Source organism: Lingula anatina, chromosome 2, assembly GCF_051362555.1.
Source record: "Lingula anatina isolate TDL-2025a chromosome 2, LinAna3.0, whole genome shotgun sequence".
Taxonomy (NCBI): domain Eukaryota; kingdom Metazoa; phylum Brachiopoda; class Lingulata; order Lingulida; family Lingulidae; genus Lingula; species Lingula anatina.
The window spans coordinates 10,210,882-10,232,133 of record NC_141768.1 but is presented as its reverse complement, the minus strand read 5'-3'; the positions used below and the strand labels follow the sequence as shown (position 1 = coordinate 10,232,133).

The 21,252-nt window shown below is 35.1% G+C and overlaps 1 protein-coding gene across 10 annotated transcripts in view; it reads left to right on the top strand.

The window, feature by feature from the left end:
• Window positions 1-21,252, top strand: part of LOC106157029 (adenomatous polyposis coli protein-like) — a 55,211-nt gene that overhangs the window by 504 nt on the left and 33,455 nt on the right. For 4 of the 10 annotated variants that reach the window (XM_087007092.1, XM_087007091.1, XM_013532493.2 and 1 more), the window contains exons 2-4: window positions 3,486-3,581; window positions 4,762-4,827; window positions 13,325-13,626. In XM_087007092.1, coding sequence (XP_086863218.1) covers window positions 13,338-13,626 — 289 coding nt within the window. In that variant the 5' untranslated portion in view covers window positions 3,486-3,581; window positions 4,762-4,827; window positions 13,325-13,337. Of the gene's footprint in view, window positions 1-3,485; window positions 3,582-4,761; window positions 4,828-8,336; window positions 8,531-10,050; window positions 10,074-13,324; window positions 13,627-15,038; window positions 15,062-16,197; window positions 16,548-20,152; window positions 20,458-21,252 lie in introns of those variants that run through there. The other 6 variants (XM_087007088.1, XM_087007089.1, XM_087007090.1 and 3 more) reach the window with 6 other exon arrangements.

The window sequence follows — 21,252 nt, the reverse complement described above, 5'->3', positions numbered from 1 at the left end:
ATTTCCTTACGTATGAATCATCCCACCTTTTGTATTGGAATGTTGCATACAGTGGTAGAAGTACATGGTAAGCTTTAAGAAGAACTCATGGAATATTTTGTCACTGTTTAGGTAATTTAAGGTTACTGTTACTTGTACTAAGAGTAGCCCTTATCTATCCCTTCTTGTTAATTAGGCAGCCCTGTACTTGAAGAAGGCAGTCTCCCATGCAAGTTGAAGTAATATATAGGTCTTTGAACAAGCACTGTTATTCTTATTTATACTGACCATGCAAGAGTCACAGTGTTGGCCGTTGGGATAAATATAAACGCTATGCATACTTGAAACTGTTGGTTGGATTGATGGCAGCAGTAATTGTTTGGAGTTCTTTTGTCGGGTGATATTGTGAAGTCATCTCATTATGTCTCTGCATAATTACTCCCCCATAGCAAAATTATGATATTGCTTGCAATCCTACTTCAGTACTTGCCCACATAAGTTTTTGAATGATAATGCTTTGATTTAACATATTAGTGTATTATGTTTATGTTTCCAAGTGGGCTTTTATGCAATATTATATTTTCTTTTACATTTGGGTGATGGTTTGAAATAGTCTGCGTGAAGTTAAACAGACATTTTCTTTTTTTGCATCTAAGTCATTGCAGTAGGTATTATAATAGTATGTAGACTGTTAAATGTGAGGTAGATGCTGTACAGAACTCTTAACCAGGTGGGTTTCAGACGAGCAAGTAGACTTGTATTTAAATAGACCATGATACAGGTAAAGAGCATGGTAAAGAGAAACACAAATTGAGTTGAAAACCTTGTAATCAAACGTTCAGTGGTTGAGAATGAGATTGTTTGTACCTTTGTAATGTAGAGTTGAAGAATAGGTATTTAGGGCTCAAGGTACCTTTTTCTCTGTCTTCCCAGTGTAAGTGACCTCTTTGCTGTTGGACAACTAAATGCATGGAGACCTACTGGACAGACACCCTAAAAGAAAATAAACCTGCTCCCTTCTTTTTACTTTTGGAGTAAATTTAACTCCCAGGCTTATTTTTCTAAAAAGAGTTTATGCCAAGGCCTGGAGATCAAATTATGGATTAAGAAGGTAGAAAAAAGTCAATATAAACACTGACGTTTACTAGGAATATCCCAAAAAGCAAGACTAGAAACTAAGCAGTAGATTTAAAAAGCTTGCACACAGGTTCAGACTGGTAAATAACTTGTATGATGATTGCATTCCATTTATTGTTGATTTACCCTAATTTCAGGATACATTGTCACGTCACCTCTTTATTGTTATGAAGGGTTGTGTTTCTAAATAAAGAAATAAGGGACTTCCGCCCCTTCATTATGTTCAAATGTCATAGGCCAAATTAAAGGTTTGAGATTCATTCATAAGACATTCCTAAAGGACCTTTTGTTGTTGGTCCCTAATATCAGGTGTTGTATCTGGGTATTATGCTAGGCAAATGACTGAGTGACCATGTAATGGGTGTTTGCTTAATAAGGGAACATTTTTGCCAGGTAACAAGTTGTTAAGAGGCTTATGTGCAATGTAAATGTATCTGTCTTACTTTTGATATACAATAATTCTTAATGTCTTTTTAAAGAAGGGGGGGGGGGGGGGGCTAGTGCTCTGACAGTCATAACTCTTAAAATAATAAAAAAGAATGGCAAAAGGTTAGTTTATGTCCATCAAAGTAAGAAAAGTTGGCATGTATAGATAAGCACTGTTAAGTCGGAGAAAATGTCATTTAACTTTAGTAAGGGATATACACAAAAGGGCAGCATACAGGATTTTGGTGTTAAAATGCCTTCTGACATTTTCTATCTTCTTCAGATTTTTATGTTTACTGACCATCTTTTTATGGTGTTTTAAACTCTAGATTATCATTCAAAGTACATTGTAAATACCACCTATTTTTCCATACAGTTTAAGCTGTGTGGGTGGTTGTAGTAGATGCTTTTTTAGCATTGTCCCTTTATTTGAAAAAAAAAATGTATTTGTGCAGGGCAGTTGTTTCATAGTTACAAAGAGATTCAGCATGCCTTTAAATTTGGACATAATTATGATTCCAGAAAAGAAAATAAGAAATGTGAAGATGTCAGAATTCAATTTCAAAAGATTTTATCATTTAGTTGGAAAAACGTAAAGGAAACTGAAAAACTATAAATACAAAGCACAGTTATTTTGTTCTCAAATGGCCAGCATTACAATTGATTCAAAGGCAATACCCCACCTAGGTACACATATTATATTTTTTCAGACTGAGAAAAGTGACCCATTTATGTATACAATAGCAGGAAAAGAATAAAATTAAATTTAAAGGTCAATGTTGTATCAGATTACAAGATATTGAAATTGTTATAGTAATTTCTTTTTCTGATATTTGAATGTGTATTTTGAATGGGCTCAAACTTGTTACAAAATCTGCAATGCAGGAGGGATGTTAATGTTCTTTTAAAATGTATGCAACATTGAGCAGCATATTATTTGTATATAAAGAAGTTATGGTTTATTTGGTTGTTTACAGTCATTGTTTTTCATCAAACTGTAACACACCTGCTGGAGAAAAGTACTAGTAAACATTTTTTTACACTAGACCTCATAACAGATGTATTTAGTGTGCATGCATTTACCTTGATTAGTAAATTAAGCTTAATTCTTAATTCCCAAATTGGATTTTTTCTGTAAGTCTAATGAGTGAGATGATAAAGGTGGCATGAACAGTTGCTGAACAATCCAATTTTCTTGATGGCTCTGTGTCAGGTGTACCATTGATGCATGTCCTAAAGCAATCACACATGTTCATATATCTTACTAAAAAGCACTTGCTAACACATCTTTTATACTAATGTGCTGTAGTTTAACTTAATATTTTTGTGTTTTTTCTGTCTCTGTCAGGTAGAAAAGTATTTTCCGAACCTTTCATTTATTGTGCTTGTGGTAGCACTAACACTCGCCAATTTAGCCAAATGCTAAAAATGGCTTAACTTGGCTAAACAAATAGGGCTTGATTTGACTCATTTCAGTCAAATTAAAACCATTTGGATAACAAATTGACAAAAAACGGTGATTTGGCTAAGGGAAAAAAATTGCTAGCGCTACCCCAGTGTGCTATTGATGTTCAAGTAGAAAACTGCACATCCACAAGTATTTAAGTATTTCTGAATCAGTCAAATCTGAAATAGAAAAATCTCTCCACCTCAAAGATAAAAAAGTATATGAGTGGCACTTCAAAATGCCAGAATTTTAATTCTTATGAGAAGTGACAGTTAGATGATTGACAAACTGTGCAAAACGCCTGTATTGGCAATAACATGTAGGAATATATGTGGTTGAGATTCCCATTATTTCTAAATGTTGCATCTTTTCCTCCTATTAATCAGACAGGTTAATGGGTCCACAGGTATGGCATTATTACACCTTGATGGATGAAGAGATATAAATGTAAACATAACAAACCACTGGATTCTTATACTTTGGTGTAATTTTTTAGGTGTTATTGGACTGGTAGAAGTTCCCCCTGGAGTGAACAGTTCTGCTTTTATATATCATCTCCCTGCATAGTAAATAGATGAGATGGAGAGAAAGGGTGAGTATACAAAAAAAGACACCTTAAAATATACTAGTAACATTGTAAAGCTTAACAAGCTGTTAAGTGTGAAGCATTCTTCAAATTCTTTATGTAAGGTCTCAGAATAGATAGCTATTCCCATAACGTACAGAAGCATATTCCAGCATTTTTTCCTGAATTTAATGCCATTACTTCGAAGAAAGTTTATAGACATGACATTTGAACAGTGAAATTTTAACCTACCAGAGGGACATGCAAACGGAAATGCAAGTCTGTGAAGAGTGTAATAGATAATTCTAGCCTTAAGTCAAATTATCATGTTAAGTCTGATTGCCCTGGGATGTTTTTTATTTCTCCTGGCAGCTTACAGTTTATCCTGTGCATGTATTACTGGTGAGGGAAATGTGCAAGATGTGATGTTAAATTTGCAATTTTAACCTGATAGTTAGCAGCAGTAAAAGGGAAATGATGGGGTTTTGTTTTTTATGTAGTATAAGTCATGTCTGAGTAGGTTGGTGCTCCCAATGAGTGTAAGCCTAGTGTTTATGGCAAATATTGACAGAACCATTTAGGAGCTGAATCCAACTGTGCCAAGAATACTGATAATTTTTATTTCATTGATCTGTAGACATGTGGCTGAAGAGGAAAGATTAATCCATATCTCAGCCAGAATGGCATTTACTTTTACATAATGGAATAAAAGTGAAGATTATTTAGAATTGGGGAATTCGTTTTGAATCTATTCTATAACATGTATTTTGACAGGAGCTGGAGATAAACATTTGATAGAAAGTGAAGAGTTGAGTGTAAATAACTTAAAAATGGAGATTAAATTTGACTTGAGGGTACTTTCTGTGAATCAAACAAACTCAGTGGCAATATTTTTCATATTGATCTTTTTTTCTTTAAAAAAAAAGATGCCACCAATTAGCTTAGGTCATAAATGATGGGCTGAATCATAAGCTTTCCAACAGAGTTAAGAGACATGGCTATCACCAATATTGATTTGGAGCTTTGTGAGTAATGGTTACTCATTTGGATAATGTTGCCATTGCCTTTTGGATTCCAATTTTTTTAATACAAGTGTCTCGCACACAACTGTTGAGTATACCCATTTGCAGTTGAGAGAGCCTGAACTAAATTTGGTAAGCGAAATTGTTTTCTCGATATCACATTGGTATTTATTCTTCAATTTCAGGTCCTGGGAGTTAATGTGAAGGAAGATAAAATGTAGGAAAACATTGTGTTTCTATTGCCAAAACAGGTTTGTACATTCTTGATGGTAAGATTTTTAATATGATTTCCAGAACTATGTGGTTTCATGGATATATGGATATATTGTGTGCAGTAATCTTACTAGTAATTACAAAATATAATATGCAGTTACTAGTACCTAATGCTGGTGTTCAGATGCTTACTAGTTTTATAAGTGCCAAATATTTCATGGAGTTCTGGATTGAATAAGCCAGCTGGCATTAAACTAGTGGCAGGAATATAGACTTTTGTGTGCTACTTATCAAAATGATAATCTATGCATTTTTTTGTTTAAAAGCAGGTTTTATGTTAACAATTTTGTAAAGAACATGTAAAAATTCATAAATTGTATTATGATATGTAATATTCCCTAATTACCTTTCATTAAAGATAAAATGTGTGTTGGGGTATTTATCTTGACAAGTAAGTCTTCTTTCCAAATTGTCATTTTTAAACTGATAAATGGATCTGTTAATTTTCTTTTCAATGAAAATCTCATAATTTACTATGTGGACTAATTCCTTTGGAGTCCAAAAAGGAGAAAGATAACTGAATCAGGCCTTAATTTTGGTGACCAAGTTTGTGTTGACCATCTGTTCCCTAGTTTTGTAGGAGTCTCAGCGGAGGTTTAGCTGTAATTTTGATGCATTGGTTGTCATGTGCACTGTGCCAGAAGGGACTGCAATTAGGTCACAAGAGGATGAAGATAAAAGATTAGAAAAAAGTACAATTTCAGACAAGAGTTGAAGCTTCGTTGAAACACTGAAATGATCCTTTTTAATGTTCGGGTAAACTTAGAAAAATGTTTTTATGTTGATTTGTTTATTTTGTAATTCAGATGTTAATTTGTTTGAAACATTTACCATTTTTTGAAATCAGTCATCACAACAGCCGCACTCGTTTTCATGTAAGGTGACACTTTGCATTGTTCGCTATTGTAATTTTGATTAAACCTGCATAAAACTTGATTTTCCAAATTTCCTGTTTTGCCTTTTCCATGCTCTTTTTTTAATATGAATAACTAAATGACCTGGCATTTTCGCTCTCCTTTATCAGAGTTCAGTACAAATAAAACACTTGAGACAGGAAGATAGCTGTGGCTTTTACATTTCCTGACAGAGAACTATTTACTGTAAACTGCTAGAGCACATTATTGAAAATCAATATATACACAGTTAGGGTATTGATCCGGAGAAGATAGCACATTGTTGGTCCTTGTCTGACTTAAAGGCGTAACGGCTCATAACTAATTCCTGGGACATTTCTCCATGTTTATATCCTCATAGTCCAGGTGATAGCTGAGGTATATACCTTAAGTCTTTCTTGTAACATACTAGTAGGTCTTTCAGGAGACCTAGGTCTCAGGTCGAGTCAAATCAGAATATCATCATAATTGTGCCTTTGCCTCTCATGCCAAATACATATTTGGTGAGAAAATATGAATAATTGATTAAAAGTCCCTTTTTAAAGCGTTGTTCAATATAGGGATCTACAAGGAATAAGAGAGACTAGTGTACAAATAGGGTGAGGAAGGAGGCACCAGTGTGCCATGGAGATTTGGTCAATGAGAGCTGGAGAGATGGGAGTGAAAACATTGATTTTGTCTTTATTGCTGGCCTCCAGTGTTATGATCAAAACTTACATCTGAACACTTTACAGCTGGTCATCCATTAGAAAGGAAGTGCATTCAGATCCAAGAAAGGTAATGCGCTTCATCATAGCTGCAATTTAATGTTATTGAGGGATATTAATCATGGAATTGTGTGAAAATAGCTGTTTTTCGTGTGTTAAGGCTTTTATGTGATTTATTTGATGGGTTGTTATTGGTTAAGCGTGTGCTGTAGGATTTTATACTGGATAAAGATGGTTACTTTTTGTGATATTGTAAAGAAAGTCTTTGTCAGTGTCATAGGCTAGAAAAATGTAGGTTAAATAGGGTTCTTTCTAAAGAAAAGGAAGTGCAGTCACTCCTTTTTAGGGAAAACATTGTGGTTTTTGACTCTCACCTCTTGTACATTTTTCAGAAATGAATTGAAAAAAAGAAGAATCCTGCATTATGGTCACAGTTTTAATTCTAATTATTGCTATGTACAAACAGTAGTTGGCATCATGTTGAGATGTTTCCTATTATTTTATTCCACCAGTGAAAGTTCCCTACAGAATGACCTGCTGGTACAAATCATTTGATAATATTTAATTGTATTGGTCAGTTAACAATCCTATCAGGTGTCAAACCATGTGGAAAATCTGTCTTTGCTGGGGAGTTTTTTTTTCACCAGTCTTCTAATTAAGGTGTCTTTCTTTCATTTGAAGTCATTGTGCTGTTTAGTTAGAGGTCATTCAGATACCATTTCATGTGGAAAATCTCTCTGTGGCTCAGGCCATTGATTCTCGAATAGTTTTGGGAGATAATCAATTTTATGGTTCTACTTCACTGATCAGCCGGAGCAGCTGCGGCCATTCAGGGAAGAGATAGAGTAGCTGTTTAGTCAATGACAAAAATAGTTGGACTTCAAAGTCTATGATTGTATTCAGTGTTAATGTACAGTTTGATAAAAGTAAAGTAAGTATATGAATTGTCAAAATTGATAATATTTCTTAAATTATATATGATGCTGAATCTTTGGCATTCGTAGGCAGAGAAAAAGGCAAATGATAGATTCAATATTTGACTGGATTGGGATTTTCAGTATGCAAGTCTTGTCTCCTGAACATCATGAAACCAGATGCAAAAACGCATTGGTTTACCAAGGATAGGTAGGATGCAGAACAGCTATTTTCAGCCTAACAGATAATGATGAGTCTATGAGTTATAAGAGGATGTTGATGTTCCTGTAGAACCTTATTTATCTTATGTAAGATCAGCTGTCCGGATGTTTTTGCCAGTCTGTGTGTTAGTTACAATGTGAAGTGAGAAAGCATGTCTTTGAGATAGATCCATTTTTGCACCCTCAGAAAATGAGGATTTAAAAGCCATGCTCATTAACCCTTGCAAAAGTTTTCAAGTCTAGCTGATGGCATTGTGATATTCCTTTTAACAACTTGAGATGACTGTAAGTTGTGCTCAGACAGTGTTGCATGATTATATCTAAATGTTAAACTATAATTGTTTAACTTCACCTTTGTCAGTGGGTACCTTGGTTTTCTTAAATGGGTATCTGACTGGTTTGTATGTTGTTTTTGCTATTTCACCTCATCTTGTATATATGTTAAAACCAATGAATGTTAGACACGTGGCATATGTAGTGTTCAACAAAACCTAATTGTATATATTTACACACACACACACACACACACACACACACACACACACACACACACACACACACACAGAGAGAGAGAGAGAGAGAGAGAAATCTTCAACAAGACCCTCTCTGTCTGCCTTTCTTATATGTTATAAAAAAACAACTAATAGCACACTATTTATTCAACAGAGTTCATAGCCCAGTATGTATTAATGGTAAATCCCGCTAGCAGGCCCAGGTGCTCATCTATCATAGAAGTAGGGTAAGGTTTCCTGGAAATCTTTGGATTCATTGCCTCTGAGACCATGTGCTGGTGATGAGCCATGTTTCCTTGCAGAGATTACCTTGAGAACAGAAATCTCTCTGTACAGAAATTATGGGAAATCGTGGGAATCATTGATGACTTGGGAGTTTGAATGTGGAAGAAATGTGCTGGGAATTATATACATATATGGTGAACCCAAAGTTGTAAGTGTTTGCCAAGCATGTGATGATGTGGTTGGTTTTGGTAATATGTTAGTAAGAGTCAAAAAAATCTCATTGAATGCTAACAAATACCTTTACTTCTGAGGGTTGTGTTGCAATCAAAAATATCATTTGCAGGTATCAAGAGTTATTGTGATTAAATAGTAGGCATTCTTTGATCGTCGCTGATAAAACTATCAGTTTAAGTACAGATTCTCATGGTCCCGTAAAATTGGCAATCATTGTGTATGAAATTAACCTTGAGGACAGTGTATAGTGAATGCCTTTGATTAGGTGTAGATTTATTGTTAACAAATTCTCATTAATGACAAATGTGACAAATTTAAAAAAAGGTAATGCTGAGTGCCAAGACAAACCTCCCTGGGCAAAGTATTTTTGAAAGAAAGACAAAATATTAACGTGTATGAAATGCATGAATAATATGAAGTGTGCTCTGATTTTCTAGTAAACAGAAATATTTTTTCAATATTTGGTTTTTACTCATTCCGTGAATCAAGTGAAGATGAGTATTCTGATTTTGAACCTTAATATTTAGTAAACTTAGAGCAATAACCAAAGCTGGGTATTCTAAGGCCATGTGCTGCAAATTAAAATTGATATTTAGTCATTGAACTAGCATTGAATTAATGCAAAAAATGCCTGTTCAAGCTACTTGTTTCAGACCTTAATCCCTTGTTGTGCCTAAAACAAACATGCTGAAAATACAGAACTGTTTGCCTTACAATCTCAACATTGTTCTAAAGATGATTGCTGCCTGGCAGGTTGCCATTTAATAGTAATTTTATCGGTAAGTTGTATTTCAGGTAATGAAGTGTAAAAAAATCAATTGTTTCCACAATCTGGGCAATAATTGCCTGAAGGTGAGCTCATAATGGAAGATTTTTCTTTTATAGATCATATTGGTTTTGTATTATTTGTGAACCTGGGAATAGGAATTGTGCTTTTTATGTGGGTTCAGAAAAGAGAAAAATTGTGACATGTCTTTGTGTGAAGTGATGCTGGGGCACAGCAGTTAGGTATGAGATTTTGTGCACCTGTGGGCTGAAGATTAGACTGCTTGTAAAACTCTGTACGTGAGAGAGGAAAATGGCAATGTGATTTTGGTTTTATTTGCCAGACATTTTTTAACCCTGAACACAATGTTTCAGCAAAAAGATAATTTATGCATAGAATATTGCACAAGAATTGTATGGGCGTGTAATCTTTCTTATCAGAATTTTGCTTTTAATTCACATCTTTACCACTGAAATTAAAACCCAAAGCAAAAATGAAATTGGAGCACTATTACCAGTGCCCAAATCAAATTATTTGCCCAAGCACTTGAAAGTCAATAGGCTTAGCAGTCTATCAACCTCTAATGTAGTTTGAGAGTGTATCATAACAGGATTATTGACCAGGGATTGTCTATTGACCACTCCGTTGATGAATCATAGGCTGAAGTTACGGTAATGATGAAGATAAGTCAGAGGTTGTCAGTCACTGTTATTGCAGATTACTTGGAACATGAAAATGTCTGGTTCAGAAGGTTTGTACTTAGATGCCTGCATTCTTGGCTTTGTCATTTATGTTTATGAATGTCTATATAGACAGTTTTGTGATATGTTTGGTAGGGTCTTTTTTGTTTGTTAAAGTGACATCATTCTAGCCATCTCAATTCTGTATGTTGAATTGCAGATGTACTTACAGAATATGGGTATATGAAGTTTCTGGCTATGAAATGTTAAATTCACACCATTCATCATTGTATGTCATTCTGTCATGTTTTTAATAACTGCAGACTAGCATAACTTAGGGTAATTGAGCTTACGAAATAAAAACGAGTCATTTTTGAAATGCAACTTTGGTCTTTTTTAAGGAGTTATTAATAACACCTAGAAGTTGTTTCCTGGGGAATGTAACAGCCACATATTAGTTTTTGTTATTACCTAATAGAACATGTTAAACAGAAAACATGACAATCACATTGTCTCCCTTGTAGGGAAATTAATGTAATAGAAAAAACCTTGCTTGTTTTTTTGTCCAGGTGTAACATCACCGTTGGCTAAGTGGCAACTACGTAATAGTTTTTTTTTTTTTTTACATAGATCTGTCTTACTCTGGCTCTAGATGTCATATTTGATTTCCATAAGCAAGATGTGTAATACATGACTGGTATACTTGAGACTTCTCCCACCTTTTGTCACCTTGATCAGAAACATAGATCCTGCAAACCAGATCCGAGTTCTTCAAGATTCTTAGCCACTTTGAATTGACTGCTTTTGATTTTTATAGGAATTTTTCTTATTTTGTGTATTAGTGAGCTGTCAACTTACTATATGGCTGTGATAGCTCTTTATGTATTGCTGTTATTATTATGAGAATGATGTTACCCAGATAACAATTCCCTCCAAGGTGGTACAGATTCCTATTAGAGAAACCATATACCTGGCTGCTCTGGATCATTTCTTGGGACATTTTGTTAGCAAGAGAACCAGCAATTCAAGTTTATGTATGTGTGTGACAGCTCTGTCACAGTTCAGTCAAACTAATAATAGGGATGTCACCAAGGCCTGCCTTCTCTTGCTCCCAGACAGCACATAGATTTCCATCAGAATAGCCCCCTACCTGGCAGCGTCAGGTCAATTTTGAGTGTTTGCATTAAGCTGTCAGTGTATGTCAGATATGGCAGGGGCTGTGAGTATGTTGTACCTGTATGGCTTGATATATATACTGTTGATACGTGTGGCTGATATTGAAGGGTGTTTTACAGTAAATTGTTTGCACCTGTTTGATGGCTTATACTCTGTGAATCATTCATGTAGGTATTTGTGTTGAAGTTTGAGGTGTGATATTCAGCCTAAGAGATTTAGAGGCTTATTTTTATATTTTTTGGCAACAATGAAAGTGAAATTTATTTTTTAAAAAAGGAATGTTAAGACAGATTGTCTTTCTTTTGGTATAAAGTTTAAGACACAGGTTATGCAGGGGCGGATCCAGAGATATTTTTTGACAGTCTTCCATTTTATATTTGTTGATCCATCCTCCATTTTTTGACCGTCTTCCGACAGAAAAAATTAGATACCCGTCAATGTAAACTTGAAAATCTGACCGTCTTCCGGAAGACCCAGAAGACGGCCTAAATCTGCCCCTGTTATGGAGGATTGTGTCTTCCATCTTTGAGTAAAAGATACGACTAAAAAGCTGTGTGAACTAAGTTGGGAAATTTTACAAAGTATTAATTGAGATGAGATATTGTGTGTGTTCAACTAACACCTGCTGTAGTGGTGTGATATTAGATAATGATCCCATTGTAATCATGGGTATTCTTAAGTTAAAATCAGGAACAACAGCTTGCCTTGAATAACATTGATTATCTATAATATTATTGAGGTCTAACACCTTTGCTCTTTGTTTTAGTGCAAGCTTAGCTTTCTCTAAGCTGGTTCAACTGTTTTAGCCAAATAGCTAACATTTTAGCCAAAATTGATTAAGAAGCGAGAAAGCTGTGATAATGATGAAATTATATTTATTTCTTTAAGGAAAACATAACCAGAACCTGCATTAGGCCATGTGAAGGCCTAACACCTTTTGGTCTTTTATAACAGTATGTTGTGGTAGGCCACTGTCAAATGTTTTCTGGAGTGTTTTTGTACCTATGAAGTGGACGAGAGCTGTTTTTGCTGGTGTCAAAAGTTCATGAAAGATTCATAACACTCACACCAGTTGTTTTTCCTCTTCCAAGCAATTAACTTTGAAGGACAGTACAAACACAGGGAGCTGCCCAAGTTTGGATCTCTTCTTTTCTTTATTGATCTGTTGAGAAAATTTGACGTGGATAATTTGAAATTATGAAACATGTCAATTTTCTAATACAAGGCCTGGGAAATGTTAAATCGTATCAGTTAGGTATTGAAAGATATGTGATGATCATAGATATCCATGGTGACTGAACATTAACACACAAGAAATACATACTAAAGGACATATCTAGATGTGAGGATGAAAAATAGATCATGCTTTGTTCTCCCACTTGTCTGGAGAGTGTTACAAGCTCTCACAATCAAATTAACATGGCAGTTATTGTCCCAATACAGTCTGGCACCGGTAGAAATTCAATTAACAAAGTTGCTTATTGCGTGTTCACAACCTGTGTTGCATAATTAATTGGTTCTCCCTGGCATACTTGGTATACTCCAGGTGTTGGTTGTTTTGAAAAAAAAAAAAAAAACACAGATAGGATTGTGATAGTATAAGGTTTTATGATCACATCTAATGCAATGATAGATTGTGTTTTTTTATTTATACAGAATTTGTGATATATGACTGGTGAAGTACAATTGTTACCCTATATTACATTTGATGTTACAGATATATTTTGTTTTAAATGGATCTAAGATGTGATACTTTTTTTAGTGTCAGAAAATTACATGACTAACAGTAAAGGAGTGAAAGGTTTAAGGAAATTGCTGACATTAGCAGGAAATTAACACATTTCAGTGAGATACATGCTCAATAGGAGCATTATTTGTAGCATTACAGTAGTTCAAGTTTTCTCAAAAAGGCAACTGGAAATTAGTACTTGTGTGTGCGTTTGTTTGTGTGTGTGTGTGAAATTAACCTATATAAAACATAATTATGTTTCAGATATTTTCTTTTAAATGGTCTGAAAAAAAGACAAAAAAAAATTATTATTTTTATTTCAGCAATAAAGTTACATTTATACTTACTTCTCGATAAATTAAGCTAGCATTCGAATTACAACTTTTTAAAACTCAAAAATATCCTTATCATCCTCAGGTAAGCTGAAGCCATGGCTCAGCAGTTCCACTCCTACGATGACCTGATCAGGCAGGTGGAGTCCCTGAAGATCGAGAACACCAACCTGAAGCGAGAACTAGAGGACAACTCCAGTCATCTCACCCAGCTGGAGAGCGAGGCCTGCAGCATGAAAGATGTCCTGTCTCATCTCAGTACAGTTATGACTGATGAGGAGGGAGAGGAAGGGGAGGAAGAACAGCCTGCAGGACACAAGGGGGAGGCACTACTCAATATAGGCTTGTCACCTTTCTTGGGGACCGTGGATCAGAATTCCAACCATGGTAAGGTGTTTAAATTCATTTTGCCTTTTTGAAAAATAGAAGAATAGATAGAAGGAATAGAATAGAAGAGTAAGACCATGGCAAAAGGGATGCAATACTGGTCAATGATGGTGTGGCATGTTGGTACACATTAGTCATTAATTATGAAGGTAGACTCATAAGCTTTGGAATATTCTCAAAATAAATATGGTTGATCTATGAAAATGTCACTCAGTATAATTTTGCTTAATTTATCATGAAAAATCATTGAATTAAGCTACCCATCTGTTCAGTGGGAAGCTTTGTCATTTGTCATACCATCCAAGATAGCTTTCTAATTACTGTTTAATTAACAGATGTCCCTGGAGACCTAATCAATGCATGGATTTTGTCAGAACTCAATCAGCCATTTAATCATCAAATATAATATGCAATAAAACTCTTCTTCTTCTCCCATACACAAACACCATTTGCATGTATATCATCCTCGTTTGTGGGACCAAAGAAAAGTCCAAGTTTTTGATATATCCTATAGTATCATTTGGTTCTATGTAAAGTTGCATTCACAACAAGTCTGAATTAAATTGGAAGTGGACTTAATGATATCACTACCAGATTGGTCAATATGGGATTATAATTCTAAGGCATGATGGCGGTCCTGGAGTCTAAGAGTCTGAAGCAGACTGCTTTCGTTCAAAGTAAGTGCTGCTGTGAACAAGACCTGTAGCTATCAAAAAATGTTTCCGTTTACTTATATGAATTTCCTGTGATTTGTTTTGAGGAGAATATAACTGAAATGGTAGCCTAAGATGATGTATAGTAAAGTAAATGAGGTGGTAGCCGGGAAACTGCCACTTATATCATTGAAGTTCAAGAAGCTGATCTAAGTTATGGTGTGTAATTCCCTGCCTCGAAATGCAATCAAATATCAAGAGTTTTCCACAATTTGTTTCATGCATAATATATGTAGGAACTTAAGCCTAATAATTGCTACTTGTGGCAGATTAGGAAGGCAATAAAGAAATGGCTAAGAGGATTACCCAGGTAATATCTCATTGACTAATAATGGCTGGAATGATATCATATCATTGCAGTAAGTTGACATAGGATTAGTGTGTTGACTATCTAGTGACCGGGTGTGAGAGTGTCAGTCTATGAACTCACTGTACCCTCTGCTTGCTGGTAGTTCTACAGATGAACACAGAGTGAAACGTTTGAAGGTAGAAGAAAGTAGTGAAATATATTACCTGGAGGACCAAGCACAGTGAAAGTTAACCGATGGCTATCTGTCAGTCACAGGTTGTGAACTAGGTTTTATTCAGTTAGAAAAATTTGCCCCATCATGTGCTGCCACCTGGTAGACATTTTGTGTATGGTAATCTATTCAGTAAGGGATATTGATCACAAGTTAGTTCACAACTGCTTCCATTCCTGTAGGCTGATGTGCAAAAATAAGGTGAGTCTGTTTGTGGAATGTCTGGTCTCAGGGTATGTATTTACTGGTCAGTGCAACATGAATTGACCACACTGAATTTCTTGTCATGTTTGGCTTGAGTTTTTTACTGGTTAAAAGATGATTTGTGGAAAATTATTTTTTGCGTATGCAGTAGTTATCCTTGTGTCAAAACTGTTTGATTTGTGATCCATCCACCAACATTTGTTTGACATTTTGTTTTTAAAGTATTGTTGCAATGAAATAACAGTTTTCATCAAATATATATGTATGTGCTGAAATTGCTGATTGTTTCTTTATAAAGCACAGTCAGGCTGCTGGTTTTATACAAAGGTGGTTTTTGGCAGGCTTGAAATTACTTTAGCTGCGCTGTGTTTGATCTGATTTGTATTCTCTTTTATCTTTGAAGTTTTCCCCATTTTGCTTAATCATTTTTTAAGCAAAGCAAACAAAAGAGCAGTCCAGTACAAAGTGTGAATGACTAGAAAGAGCGACTTGGAACAAAGTCAGCAAGTATCATGAAAGTCACACAAACCTGTTAGCAACTTGTTTGCATTGTATTACTTTGTTGTATTCTTTGATTTTGAAACAGGAATTTTTGGTATAAAAGGAGAAAATGTTGTAAGTCAGTGGTGTGGCAAATGCCACCAAATGATCTATAAGGTAAGGCATCTGGACCCAGTCCCCCTTTTATCTCTCACCAGATACCAAAGTCTTGAGTATTTGCTCAAATTTATCTGCTCCATGTTAAGCAACAGAGAGGGCATTATTCCAATCCTGATCTGTTTAAACACTAAATTAGAAACCTTGCATTATTGTATACTTCAATTTGGATGTAACAGAATAAATTTGTTCATTAGAGAAGGTTACAAATGGGGGTAGTATTATCCCGGCTCACCTGGGCGCAACCTTCTTTTGCTGCAGCACTGAAAAGGTAGGCCACGAGGGTTGGGGTGTTAGATTAAACAAGCTGATAGTCTTTATAAATCTCTCGATGGAAGGAGCCAAGTGTAAAGACTGGGACAGAAAGACAAGTATTGTGGGATTGCCTAATATTGTTATTTTTGAAGAGCCATGTTCACGTGTAATAAAGCCAGGTCCTGCTTTACAGGCCGAGGGAGAAACACAAAAGCTTCTTTACTTCTTCATACTTCTATTGCAATCAACATTTAGCACTGATCCTTGACTTGGCAGGGCAAGTCATTCTTATCGCTGAACTGCTGCGTTTTAATTTGAAAAAAAATTCCTGAACCAAGCTGGATCCATAGAACTTTGTCTCTATGTTGATACATCCTAGACATCTTTGAGGTTGTTTTTCCTCTGGCAGGGGGTGTCGGTATCAGTTTCATCAGATAACAACAGCCTGGTGGACTTGCATGTTAGAAAGACCAGAGTATATTGTAGTTGACAGATCTTGTTAGCTGACCAAGTGGTCAGTGGTCAGTCTTGGGTAATAACCTTGTTAGTGGCTGGGCAGCAGGTATATAAGGTATGTTATGTTATTACAGAATGGCTTCGTAAAGGAACTGGAATGATTTTCACCTTGCTCTGTTGTTTTCTGCTTGATTGTCTTCACTGGCAAGTCATGTCTTTTTGAAACTCTCTTATGTTATAGGAACGGAAATTCCTTCTTTCTTGTTCACAAATAGAAGAAAAACTCATTTGAAATTGTGTTTTTAGGGGTGTAGGTTTATTGAGCCTGCAGGTAAGTTTTTGAAGATGTTGATTCATCTTTTATGTAGGAGACACCCATGATTAACTACCAGTTCTGCTTAATATTGTCTACATATAGGTGTGATTTATAATATCTCTAGAGTGTTTATAGTTTATTGCTGTCCTAATCAACTATTGCCACCCAGTGTAAAATATCATTGAACAGGGCTGGCATCCTCTTTACAGTTTCTGAAATAATTTCTGGAAAAGCTAAAAGCACAGACAGGAAGTTCAAAATTTTCTCACTAACTGACAAGTTGTTATGTAAAAGCATTTGAAAGGTTACTGTAAACATTATGTTGAATGAATGGCAGTTGTATTACTGGGTTCTGAAGCCCTAAATATGATTGGTACTGGGTTTCCCTTATTGAAAGAACCAATGGGTTTATTTATTTATACACTTTATTGTTTGTTTGCTTTTGTATGTAATGTGTGGAATGGACATTGTATTGGTATGTTTATATTACTGAATCTGTAGAGGTGTGATAACAGATCTATTGGTAATATCCAATATTTAAAACATTACCATTCACTTAACTGTGGTGAATACAGACATGTTCCCCCCTTTTAAGGACAGCATTGTTAGATTTGAAGTGCACATGACTTCAATATACTTTTACCTTGTTAGCTTTTTCCCTTTGAAGATATAAGTAGAGGTATTTCCTGCCCTTAAAATCAGCGATCAAACAGGAGTATTTGATCAAAACCCCCAGGAACAAAGTTCATGCCTGCACTATCATCTCCGTTTCACCTTCTTGGCTTATTATCGCAGGTTGAGGGTGGACTTCAAAGCAGTCATTTATCAAAGTAAACAATACCCTTTGACATCGTGGCACCTCTTATACCTGACATTGGTGATCTTTTATTGCCCTCAGGGAAGTGATACTAGCCTCTAATTATGGAATCATAACTGATAGTTAACAATGGGATAATTGTGATTCTGGATAATAGTTACAAAGTGATGCTTCAAGTCTCCAATATGGTGGTGATGTATAAGGGAGTTTTAAGAACTTTCTGAGTGCTGATGTTTGTGAAAACAAGACCAGACAGTACTGTATGGTTTATAGTGCAATGAGGTGAGTTTTTGTTATGTTGCTTTTAATTTTATTTTAGAGGTGAAGGTAAGATGAGTTTGTTTGCTGTATTCTTCAGTTTCTTTTTTGTATATGATCCCAATTCTATAGCTCCATCTTCTCAGATAAGAGCTAGAATGAGGTTTATCAGGGATTTAGTTTGCTTTAAAATTTCTGACCATTACCAAGAATTTACACCTTGATTTTGTCTGTATTGATAACATTGACAGAGATTTTCCAAAACTACATGAGAAGATTAAATCTAGATACTTTGAAAAAGTCTGATTGAGACACTAAAAAGTTAATTTTATAATTTGATGATAGATATGATAAAAAATATTCCATACAAAAAACATGTCTGTTTTGATCTACGATGCTTATGAAATATGGAAAAGAACATTTTTTTCTTTTTATTGGCTGACAATATTCCAATTTGGTCAGAGTTATTCAGCAAGTTCTTTGATGCATGTAATAGATTTGCTTGCACAGAGTAGCACTTTGTCGCCTATGTTGTTTAGACCTCCAAGCGCTATCAGGTAGATCAAATGAAAACCTGATCCCTCTTTTAGCGTGACCTGCTGTGTGTTGTGGGGACCCCAACTAATGACGAGTGTGGAATGACTGACAAACTCATGCTGGAAATTTGAAATAAATGATACTGTAATATTTGAATTGAATTGGATTGAATTGAACTACCCAACCAGCCTTAGTTCCTCTGATATATAGTGGTGGGCTGTTGATAACAAGTAAGGTTATTGGGACCCTTGGGTCCCTGCCAAGTGCTTTAACAGACAAGTCTTGTGAGAGTAGGGAAGCCAACTTACAGTGGAATCAAGGCATAAGGAAAGAGGAAGGGTCTTACTTGCCTTGGAACAAGATAATAACTTAAGTTCCTCGTTGGGTTAAGTATCGCCAGGTTGTTATTATTTTGATTTTTAGAAAAAGTGGCCATAAACATGCTGGTATTTATCTAATATATGGGATTGAAAACTGAAAGGGAGAAACTCTTCAATTCATTTCTTTCCTTCAATAGAGAAAATAATGTGTAGATTGGTTTAGTTTCCTATAATGATTTTTACAGAATAGGTGTGTGTTGAATTAATAAAAATATATTGTTTGATATTTGCTTGCTGTCGAAGTAATGAAAGTCAGTAGCCTTAGGACAGACTCCAAGGACCCTGATGGATAGCTGGCTCTTGTTTCCATGGAATAATGTTTTAAATTATACATGAAAGAATCAATAGTTCCTCATGTAAGAGTAACACAGTCCCTTAAGTGGCTACTGATTTCAGAGAGAAGGGCATATTTTCTTAGTCTTTAGTGAAGGTTTTGTTGGAATTTCTGTAATTTCATCCCATCCATTTCAATTGTATGGTTTCAGTTATGTGTTTTTTGTTTGAACAATTGAATGTGACCTTTAATTTCTTCATTTGTTAAGAAAGAAACCCCACTGGTTCACCTGAAAAATAGATTGGTAATTCCTCTTTCACATGCAGTCACCCCTGTTAGACTAGTTGTCATGGTAACCATTTCCCAGACAAGAGATGCATCTGGGAGCCACCATACCACTTAGATTTCTCAAGAGTACTTTTATCTCATTATATGAAAAATTTTTATGGAAATTATCCTTGCATTTTCTTCCTTTGGAATTGGGCAAAGTGAATGCATTACTATTTTGATAAATTTCCCAATATTTGTTTCCACACTAATTGCAAATATAATTGCTGAGAGAACATTAGGTCTTTAAAGACTGAAGCACAAACACAGAAGCAGACCATATGGCAAGGAAAAGCAGGTGATTTATCGACTAGACTCAACTCTTGTCTACTAATCTCCATTGCAGAGTTCACTGGACAATGAAATCCATTAATGAATATCTGAAACAAATGGCACTCTAATAGAACCGAGTAAATACAAAGAATTCATATGGAAATGAGGTCACTCTCTTTAACATTGACTTTGAGGTAATGATGTAATGCAATATTATTTATTCTAAAGATTCCATGCTTTGTCTTTTTGATTCTCCAATTGGATTTTACCATTTTTGTCAACAAAACGATAAAAGTATTACATTTCGCGTCACAAAACGAAGTGTTATTAAGATTCATTATGCAGACAAGCTGAGAATTGTGAACTAAGAAGTCTTTGTCTGTATTGATCATCATACCCAGGTGCAAATCTCTGAATATTCAGAAATCTCATTCATTTTGATACAGGTGAATAAAAAAATCACCCATGTGATGAAAATAGTTAGCTATGTATTGATTCAAGAGAATTGATATGAGAGTGTTTGGGATTTTCACACCTTTCATTCAAACAATTCATTTTATTAATGACAGCGCTGTAAACAGACTATCTATGTATTGATTTTTTTACTTGATGGAGATGAATGTATTGAAATGATATGCATGGATTGTGAGTTTGCACTTGTGCTGTTTCACACTGTACGTGTGACTCAGATTGGACAGAAATAGAAGAGAAGTATTCCTAGTAATGTATGGATGTTGAATGTGCAGTGCGCTGCTATGCCTGTGTATATATTGGGTGTAAAACTGTGCTGATGTTCATTACTGTGAAACACACCTAAAGCAGGTGGGGAGAACATGGATTCAGGTAGATATATTTTGTGTTGGCTTTGTGGAATTTTTATAAGAAAATAAGTCCTGTTCTTTAGCTGTTTCTGGTTAGGGCAAGTGTGTGTTGCATACTTTTTAAGGATAACACAGCCGGGGAGGTATTGAATTGTTTATAAAAGGAAAACAAAGGTGGATTCATCGGGAGTTGATTTTACAAAGTATGCTATGCCAAGGGCTGGGAGAAGCACATGGTAAGAGATCACCACATTGCTGGTGCTGTTTTGATTTGGCAGGAGCTGCTAATGTAAATGTTGTACAAAACAAAGCACAGATGGGGCACTTCAATGGTCACTTGCCTTAGGAAATAGTGTAGAAGGGGAATGTGATGGTGAAATAGAAATATGTGTTTTACTGTCTGGCTGAAATACTTACAGTATAGAGAGCTGCATCAGTCATGTCTTTAATCTATGTAAAATACTTGTTTTTGTTTGATCATTTTGAAATTAATTTCATTGCAGATAAATGATAATGATGAAGAAGAGAGACATTGGTATGATAATGAATATATATTAACTGCCCTGGTGTCGTTATTCTTTGAACATAGAATGCAAATGCTTTTTTAATAGACATTGTTTGAATTCAGAAATTACAACAAATTTTTATTAATTAGTTTTATATTATATTTGGAATATTATACACCCCACCTCTAACAATTATGTGTTACATCACTATGGCTAAGTTTATTTATTGTTAACTATCAATTCCCAACCTACTTTTGATAGGATGACTCCAGTTTCTGCCAACATACACACGTAATTGTAAAATCTAGCAA